General features: G+C 44.5%; 1 protein-coding gene across 1 annotated transcript; it reads left to right on the top strand.

The window, feature by feature from the left end:
* The first annotated feature begins 8,392 nt into the window (after positions 1-8,392).
* On the top strand, positions 8,393-9,334 carry LOC103252695 (olfactory receptor 10G3). Its single transcript, XM_008051287.1, has one exon. The coding sequence runs from the start codon at positions 8,393-8,395 to the stop codon at positions 9,332-9,334; it is 942 nt and encodes a 313-aa protein (XP_008049478.1).
* Positions 9,335-10,173: the final 839 nt, after the last annotated feature.

The following is a 10,173-nucleotide window of genomic DNA, read 5'->3' as shown; positions in this document are numbered from 1 at the left end:
GGGAGCATACCTCTGCACTCCAGTCTGAGGAACGGAGTGAGACTTCAACTTAAAAAAAACAAAAACAAAAAACAGTTGAGAGTAAAACTGTAATGTGATTTCTTTGTTGGTAGATTTTTTTTTGTTTTAAGTCAGAGTCTCACTGTTGCCCTGGCTGGAGTGCAGTGGCACACTCACGGCCACTGCAGCCTCAACCTCCTGGGCTCAAGTGATTCTTTTGCCTCAGCCTTCCAATGCGCCACCATGACTGGCTAATTTTTTTCTTATTTATTGTAGAGATAAGGGTCTCACCAAGTTGCCCATGCTGGTCTCAAACCCCTGGACTCAGGCAATCCTCCACCTCCACCTCCCAAAGTGCTGGGATTACAGACATGAGCCACCGCATCCAGCTTTTATTTCAATTTATTTTATTTTATTTTACTTTAGAGTTGTGGGGTACAAGTGAAGATTTATTACATATGTAGGTTTCATGCAGGTGCAGTTTGAGCTTCTTGCATTTTAATGGAAACTCTTAGTCTCATAACTTAGATTTAGTAGCTCATTTTTCATTGTATATATGTATATATTCATTTCAATGTTATTCATCTTGAGATTATTTTCAGTTTTACATGTCTTATTATGAACTTCCTAAAAGGGTGATGGATGGCTCGGCACGATGGCTCAGGCCTATAATCCCAGCACATTGGGAGGCCGCGGTGAGAGGATTGCCTGAGCTCACAGGTTCGTGACCAGCCTGGGCAACTTGGTGAGACCTCATCTCTACAACAAATCAAAAAATTAGCCTAGTGTGGTGGCATGTGCCTGTAGTTCTAGCTACTTGGAAGACCGAGGCAAAAGGATAACCTGAGTCCAGTATATAAAGACTGCGGTGGGCATGAGCATGCCACCGCACTCCACTCCAGCCTGGGCGACAGAGTGAGACTTCAACCCAAAAAAAAGGCGGGGGGGAGATGATAAATTATATTAGTTTTCTAAATATTTGAGGTGCTTTCTATAAATAAAAAAAGAAAGTGTGCTTTTGAATTGATTTTCAGAAAATAAGGAAATGCTTAGCGTTTTCTTCAGGGCCACTTGAGAGATGGGTGTTGAGAGTTACAGATGTAGTTTGGGACCAGAATTAAGTAAAACTCATTTGCTGAAATGGGGCCTGTGCCTGTTGCCTCATTAGAAAAGGTATATATTTCCCTTGGTAAATCAGTCACTAACAATGTTTATTGATAAAAATAATAGACATATTCAGTTTGTGATAATTCCCACATCTCTTTCTTTCTTTCTTTCTTTCTTTTTTTCTTTCTTTCTTTCTTTCTTTCTTTCTTTTTTTTTTTGAGTTGGAGTCTCACTCTGTCTCCCAGACTGGAGGGCAGTGGCACGTTCATGGCCACCACAGCCTCCACCTGCTGGGTTCAGGTGATCCTTCCGCCTCAGCATTCCAAATAGCTGGAACTATAGGCACACGCCACCACACCAGGTTAATTTTTTTATTTATTATAGAGATGAGGTCTCACCAAGTTGCCCAGGCTGGTCTCGAACCTGTGGCCTCAGGAATTCTCTCACCTCAGCCTCCCAAAGTGCTAGTATTATAGACATGAGCCACTGTGCCCAGTCTCTTTTTTTTTTTGTCAGAGTCTCACTCTGTCACCCAGGCTAGAGGGCAATGGCACAATCACAGCTCACTGCAGCCACAACCTTCTGGGCTCAGGCAATCCTCCTGCCTTAGCCTCCCAAATAGCTGGGATTACAGGCATGTTTCACCACGCCTGGTTAATTTTCTTATTTTTTGTAGAAATGAGGTCTTGTTATGTTGCCTAGGCTGGTCTTGAACTCCTGGGTTCAAGCGGTGCTCTGGTGTTGGCCTCCCAAATTGCTTGGATTATAGGCATGAGCCACTGCACCCGGCCCCCATGTCTCTTTCAAACATACTTGTACTGGATGATCTTTTATATTTGACACCAATCAGAATTCAGAAATACATTGCATCAGTATCATCAAAGTCTAAATCTCTGTGAAATGAAAACACCGCTACAGCCAGGCTCGGTGGCTCAGCCTGTAATCCCAGTTTACCCGGGCGTGGTAGCGCATGCCTGTAGTTCCGGCTGTTTGGAAGACTGAGACAGAAGGATCACCAGAGCTTAGCAGGTCAGGTTGATGCTAGGGTGGCTGTGAGAGTGTGTGCCACTGCACTCCAGCCTGGCAACAGAATGAGACTTCAACTCAAAAAAAAAAAGAAAAGAAAACACTGCTAAGCCCTAAGGCAATGTTCCACTTTTTAAAGAAACTCTCAGTGTGATAGAATGTCAGACAATGAAAGAAGTTGGGCCGCTTCATGAATTCATGGTAGCAAAATCTGACTCTAGTTTGATTTTATTTATTGTTTTTTGGGAGGTTTTTTGAGTTGGAGTCTCACTCTGTCGCCCAGGCTAGAGTGCAATGGCACGCTCCCAGCCACCGCAGCCTCGACCTGCTGGGCTCAGGCCATCCTTCCATCTCAACCTTCCAAGTAGCTGGAACTACAGGCGCGTGCCACCAAACCCAGCTAATTTTTTGATTTATTGTAGAGATGAAGTCTCACCAAGTTGCCCATCCTATTCTGGTACCTGTGGGCTCAGGCAATCCTCTTACCTTGGCCTCCCAAAGTGCTGGGATTATGAGCATGAGCCACTGCACCCGGCTAGTTTGATTTTAGAATTTGCATTTGATTCCACTTGACCCAGGTTTTGAAATAAGGCAACAACACAAGTGTAGAATCCTTGACAGAATGAACCTTCAAACTCTTTAAATCGTTATTCAGATCATATAATTTACTAAATTATTTTGGCTTGGTTATTTATGGGAAAGAATGTTTAGTAAAATGTAGAAAAAATTCTAGACTGGAAATTATAAAACCTGGTTAGAGTCCTTACTCTGACATTATACAGCTGTAGGACTCCTCTGTCATTTAAAAGGATTATGAGAACACTGCACAGGTGCAAATTACCATCATTAGTCTATAAAGTTTTTTGGCTTCTGATTTTCTTAGAATCTCACTCTGTTTCAACAGAGTCTGGTTTTTTTAGAGTCTCACTCTGTTGCCCGGGCTGGAGTGCAGTGGCACACTCACAGCCACCGCAGCCTCGACCTGCTAGGCTTAAGCGATCCTTTCCATCTCAGTCTTCCAGGCAGCTGGAACTACAGGCGCGCACCACCACATCCAGCTAATTTTTGTGGGTTTTTCTGAGTCAGGGTCTCACTCCATCATCCAGGCTGGAGTGCAGTGGCAAGCTCACAGCCACCCCAGTGTTGACCTGCAGGGCTCAGGCAATCCTTCCACCTCAGCCTTCCAAGTAGCTGGAACTACAGGCACCTGCCACTAATTTTTTGATTAATTGTAGAGACAAGGTCTGCCCAAGTTGCCCAGGCTGGTTTCTCTCTCTCTCTCTCTCTCTCTCTCTCTCTCTCTCTCTCTCTCTCTCTCTCTCTCATTTGGTTTTGGTTTTGGGTTGGTTTTTTATTTTATATTAGATTCAAGGCATACATGTGCAAGTTTGTTACATGGGTATATCCCATGATAGTGAAGTTTGGGCTTCTGTTGAGCCCTTCACCCAAATGATGAACATGGCATCCAAAGAGTGGTTTTTCAACCCTTGTGCCCCTCCCTTGCTCCTCCCTTCAGAAGTCTCCAGTGGTGTCTGTAGTTGCCATCCTTAAGCCCATGTGTAACTTGTGTCTAGCTCCCACCTATAAGTAAGAACATGCAGTATTCAATTTGCTGTTTCAGTGTTAATTGGCTTAGAACAATGACCTCCAGCTGCATCCACGTTGCTGCAGAAGACATGATTCAATTCTTTCTTATGGCCGGGTAGTGTTCCATGGTGTATATGTCCCACATTTTCTTAATCCAATTCATTGTTGCTTCCTTGTTTTTGCTGTCGTGGATAGTGCTGCAATAAATGTACAAGTGAAGGTGTCTTTTTGATAGAACAATTTATGCTCCTTTGAAATATGTACCCAGTAGTGGGATTGCTCTGTTGAATAGTAAACCTATCTTTAGTTCTTTGAGAAATCTCTAAACTGCTTTCCACAGTGGTTGAACTAGTTTCCATTCCCACCAACGGTATATGAGGTTCCCTTTTCTCTGCAACCTTGCCAACATTTGTTGTCTTTTGACTTATTAATAATAGCCATCTGACTGGTATTAGATGATATCTTATTGTGGTTTTGATTTGCTTTTTTTTTTTTTTTTTTTGATGATTAGTGATGCTGAGCATTTATTCACATGTTTTTTGGCCACTTGTATGTCTTTTTTTTTTTTTTGAGAATGTTCTTTGTCCAATTTTATAGGGCTATTTGCTTTTTTTTCCTGTTGATTCAAGTTTCTCATAGATTCTGGATACAAGTCCTTTGTTGGATGCGTAGTTTGCAAATATTTTCTCCCATCTTGTAGGTTGTCTAGTTACTCTGTTAATAATTTCTCTTGCTGTGCAGAATGTATTTAATTAGGTCCCACTTGTCAATTTCTGTTTTTGCTGCACTTGCTTTTGAGGATTTAGTCATAAATTTGCTGCCTAGGTTGATGTCCAAAAGAGTGTTTCCTAGGTTTTCTTCTAGGATTTTTATAGTCTGTGGTCTTATATTTAAGTCTTTAATTCATCTTGAGTTAATGTTTGCATATGGTGAGAAGGAGCCTAGTTTCATTCTTCCACATAAGGTTAACAAGTTTTCCCAGCTGAGGCAGTAAGATTGTCTGAACCCAGGAGGTCAAGGCTGTGGTAAGCTATGATCCCACTCTACTCCAGCCTGGGCGATGGAGTAAGACCTTATCTCTAAAAAAAAAGAAAGAAAGAAAAAGAGCTAATAGATATAACAAAGGCAATCTAAAAGAGACACAGACCGGGAAAGAAAATAATTCTAATAAAATTCTGTCGATGTATCCCCATTACTGCCCAGGGGAAAAGCTATTGTATCTAAAGGGAAAATTGAAGTATTGTCTTAGATAAAGATGCTGTATGAGCCAGGCTCAGTGGCTCAGCCTGTAATTCCGCACCTTGGGAGGCTGAGGTGAGTGGATTGCCTGAGTCCGCAGGTTCGAGACCCCCCTGGGCAACTTGGCGAGACCTCATCTCTACAATAAAAATCAAAAAATGAGGCGGGTGTGGTAGCGCACGCCTGTAGTTCCAGCTCCTTGGAAAGCTGAGGCGGAAGGATCGCCAAAGCCCAGCAGGTCGAGGCTGCGGTGGCCGGGAGCGGCCACTGCACTCCAGTCTGGGCGACAGAGTGAGACTCCAACTCAAAAAAAAAAAGATGCTGTATGATTTATCAGGTATAATTTATTGTGACCTAAATCAAGTGTGCTTCATCAAATTCCTTGTTGTGATTCAAAACTCAGAAATACACATCTGATTCCTAATTTGATTTCCAGGGACTTTGAAGTTATTAAAAAGTGGGTGCCCTGGGGAGTTTACACACCATTTCAGTCATGGGAGCAAGATCTTCCACTGTAAATTGATAAATTGGTTGGTGTATAAGTCATTCTCTGAGGTACTTGATAGCGTGAATTGATTTCTCAGAACCTGATTTCCCCAGGGAGACTGACCACCTCAAGCTTCTAAATCTAAAGAGCTTAGCATCAAACCTCAGTTACCCCAGAAAACCATAGTATCCCATGGCATCCAGATCAGAGCAGTGACCTGACTCCCTCAGTCAAGGACTAGTGCTGGGCACAATCATGAGTTGTTTTTTTTCTTTCTTTCTTTCTTTCTTTTTTGTTTTTTTTTTTTGAGTCTGAGTCTTACTCTGTTGCCAGGCTGGAATACAGTGTCATGCTCATGCCTGAGATGATCTTTCCATCTCAGCCTTCCAATTAGCTGGAACTACAAGCGTGTGCCACCATGCCTGGCTAATTTATTGTAGAGACAGGGTCTCACCAAGTTGCCCAGGCGGTCTTGAACCCCTGGACTCAGGCAGTTCTCTCACCTCAGCCTCCCAAAGTGCTGGAATTACAGGTATGAACCACCACGCCATGTCAGTCATGAATTTCTTAAGAAACTTGTATAGGAACTCAAGCCTCTGTGCATTCTGAAGTTGGGAAGTGGGGCAAGAGGCCAGTATCTGTCACTCTAGCATCTGAAAGAGAACTGTGGTCCAACTTTTTAAAGTTTGACCTTACTGCTTACCTGTAACTATAATGTTTAAAACTAAAAAAAAAATTTACAACATCATTTCATTCATTCATTCACTCAAAAGAGAATAAAAGGACATGGCATGAGAAGATTTACTGCTTCTTTTTTTATAACATCATAACAGAGATGGTTAAATAATGATAGCTAAGCTGCTATAGAGTTTGGAAACAGCAGGTTTAAAGTTAAGTGTTTAATGTAAAGATTATTGAATATAACTACCCATTACTGCTCACTTCTTGCCAAATTTGGGTCTATAGTTTCATTTCGCATATTCCTCACTCCATGCAAATGTATGTCCTGGCAGAGACAAGAATAAGCCAGTGGTCTTTGGAAGATTCTAAACTGGCAGAGCATCTAATGAAACACCCTTCCCTATGCCTGCCATGTTTCCAGGAAACATTGGCCTATGCTAATACCACAGTTCATGATTATTTTCCAAAGACTTGGGAAAAAAATATCTGGGTACAAAGCTCTAGGTGTGTACTTTTTCTGTGAAAGCCCAGAGAATAAATAGTTTAAGCTTTGAGGGCCCAATGCAACTACTCACCTCTGCCTTCATAGCACCAAAGCATCTACAGACAATATGTAAGTAAATGAGCATGGCTGTGTTCCAATAAAATTACATATGCAAAATATCAACCAAAGAACATAGTTTCTTCCCATCTGTCATCTTTCCACATAAGAGAGAAACCTCAGCTGGGCTCGATGGCTCACGCCTTTAATCCCAGCACTTTGGGAGGCAAAGGCAAGAGGATTGCCTGAGCCCAGGGATTCGAGACCAGCCTGGGCAACACGGCAAGACCTAGTCTCTACGATAAATCAAAAATTAGCTATGCATGGTGGCGCATGCCTATGGTTCCAGCTACTTGGAAGGCCAAGGCAGAAGGATTGCCTGAACCCAGCAGGTGGAGGCTGCAGTGGCTGTGAGCGTGCTGCTGCACTCCAGCCTGGATAACAGGCTGTAAGTAAGACTCCAACTCAAAAAAAAAGGTGGGGGGACGGTGGCATTGGCAGTTGAGGGAAAGTGTTAGGGGAGGGAGGGGCATACCTTATTAACAGGGGTACCTGTATGATCAATGTTTGTACACCTAACCCTAAATTGTACCCCACATCTTTACAATAAAAACTTTTTAACAAAAGAGCGAGAGAGAGAAATCTTTCTGCCACTGCCCTTCATTTTTACAATCTTTCTCTTAGTTTTCCCTCACTTTTTCTTTTTTTTTTTTGAGTTGGAGTCTCTCTGTCACCCAGACTGAAGTGCAGTGGCCACTCCCGGCCACCGCAACCTCGATCTGCTGGGCTCCGGCGATCCTTCCACCTCAGCCTTCCAAGTAGCTGGAACTGCAGACGCACGCTACCATACCCAGCTAATTTTTTGATTTATTGCAGAGCTGAGGTCTTACCAAGTTGCCCAGGTGGGTCTCGAACCCACGGGCTCAGGCAATCCACTCACCTCAGCCTCCCAAAGCCGAGGGATTACAGGCTGAGCCACCAAGCCTGGCTTCCCCTCACTTTCTTCTCACCTCTATGTTTTTTGTTTTTTTGTTTGTTTGTTTGGTTGGTTTTTGAGTTGGAGTCTCACTCTGTCACCCAGACTGGAGTATAGTAGCCGCTCACGGCCACCGCAGCCTCGACCTGCTGGGCTCCAGCGATCCTTCCACCTCAGCTTTCCAAGTAGCTGGAACTACAGGTGCACGCTACCACACCTGGCTAATTTTTTGATTTATTGAAGAGATGAGGTCTCACCAAGTTGCCCAGGCAGGTCTTGAACCCGCGGGCTCAGGCAATCCACTCACCTCAGCCTCCCAAAGGCACAGGATTACAGGCTGAGCCACTGAGCCCGGCTTCCCCTCACTTTCTTCTCACCTCTATGTTTTTTGTTTTTTTTGTTTGTTTGTTTTTTGAGTTGGAGTCTCACTCTGTCACCCAGACTGGAGTGCAGTGGCCGCTCCCAGCCGCTGCAGCCTCAACTTGCTAGGCTCCAGCGATCCTTCCACCTCAGCTTTCCAAGTAGCCAGAACTATAGGCATGAGCTACTAGGCCCAGCTGATTTTTTTGATTTATTGTAGAGATGAAGTTTCACCAAGTTGCCCAGGCGGGTCTCGAACCCACGGGCTCAGGCAATTCACTCACCTCAGCCTCCCAAAGCGCCGGATTACAGGCTGGGCCACCGAGCCCGGCTCTCACCTCTATGTTAACTCCTGTTTTCCTATCATCTAGGTAAGATTCTTTGGGAGATGGAAAGCGTCAACAGCACACTCTTGACTGAGTTCATCCTGACAGGAATTCCCTATCCACTCAGGCTGAGAACATTCCTTTTCGTGTTCTTTTTGCTAATCTACATCCTGACTCAGCTGGGGAACCTGCTTATTCTAATCACTGTCTGGGCAGACCCAAAGCTCCACGCCCACCCCATGTACATCTTTCTTAGTGTCCTTTCCATCATTGACATGGGCATCTCTTCCATCATTGTTCCTCGCCTCATGATGAACTTCACTTTAGGCATCAAGCCAATCCCATTCAGCGGCTGTGTCACTCAGCTCTATTTCTATCACTTCCTGGGCAGTACCCAGTGTTTCCTCTACACCCTGATGGCCTACGACAGGTACCTGGCAATATGCCAGCCCCTGCACTACCCCTTGTTCATGACTGCCAAGCTGAGTGCCTTGCTTGTGACTGGAGCTTGGGTGGCAGGTTCCATCCATGGGGCTCTTCAGGCCACCCTGACCTTCCGCCTGCCCTACTGTGGGCCCAACCAGGTGGACTACTTCTTCTGTGACATCCCTGCAGTTTTGAGGCTGGCCTGTGCTGACACAACAGTCAACGAGCTGGTGACCTTGGTGGACATTGGGATAGTGGTCGCCAGCTGCTTCTTCCTGATCCTCCTCTCCTACGTACAGATCATTCAGGCCATTCTGAGAATCCGAACAGCTGATGGGCGGCGCCGGGCCTTTTCAACCTGTGGAGCCCATGTAACTTTGGTCACCGTGTACTATGTGCCCTGTGCCTTCATCTACCTAAGGCCTGAAACCAACAGCCCCCTGAATGGAGCAGCTGCCCTATTCCCCACAGCTATCACTCCTTTCCTCAACCCCCTTATCTACACTCTGAGGAACCAAGAGGTGAAGCTGGCCCTGAAGAGAATGATAAGAGGCCCAAGGACTAAGAGTGAGGCTTGAAAGTATCTATCCTCCACTGGGGAAACGTTCACACTTAGAATGCATTATGATGTTTTGGTTTTGGTGAGTTTTTTTTTTCTTCTTCACATTTTAGAATTTACTATAATGTTTAGGTTTCAGTGGTATTTTTTACTTCTTGCTTTTTTTCTTTTATGTAGTCACATCATAGATCAAACACAGTGTAAATACCACTTTCTAGCAGTTTCTGAGTATCTCCTCCTGATAAATAACTCTCAACTGTTACCAGAGTGGAGAATAAGACTAAATACACCCAGAAAGTGGCATAAGATGGCACAACAGGACATCTAGAAGATTTGCATGCCAAAAGCATCCAGTAGGCTTTTTGGTCTCTAGGCTACCATTGGTCAACCCCTCATAGGATGGAATATAGTTCTCTTGACAGGGGAATGTTCTTCAGTTCTGTTTCAATTGAATATATATTTTAAGATCTAGAGCTTTAGCCGGGCTTGGTGGCTCAGCCTGTAATCCCACGCTTTGGGAGGCTGAGGTGAGTGGATTGCCTGAGCCTGCGCGTTCAAGAACCACCTGGGCAACTTGGCGAGACCTCATCTCTATAATAAATCAAAAATTACTGGGCGTGGTAGCGCGCACCTGTAGTTCCAGCTACTTGGAAGGCTAAGGCGAAAGGATCGCCGGAGCCCAGCAGGTCGAGGCTGCGGTGGCCAGGAGCAGCCACTGCACTCCAGTCTGGGCAACAGAGTGAGACTCCAACTCAAAAAAAAAAAAAAAATCCAGAGCTTTAAAAAAAAAAAAACTACTGGGCCAGGTGCAGGGGCTCAAGCCTGTAATCCCAGCACTTTGGAAGGTCAAGGGGAGAG

Source organism: Carlito syrichta, unplaced genomic scaffold, assembly GCF_000164805.1.
Source record: "Carlito syrichta isolate Samal-C Ts95f unplaced genomic scaffold, Tarsius_syrichta-2.0.1 Scaffold169347, whole genome shotgun sequence".
NCBI lineage: Eukaryota > Metazoa > Chordata > Mammalia > Primates > Tarsiidae > Carlito > Carlito syrichta.
This window is presented reverse-complemented; position numbering and strand designations above follow the sequence as displayed.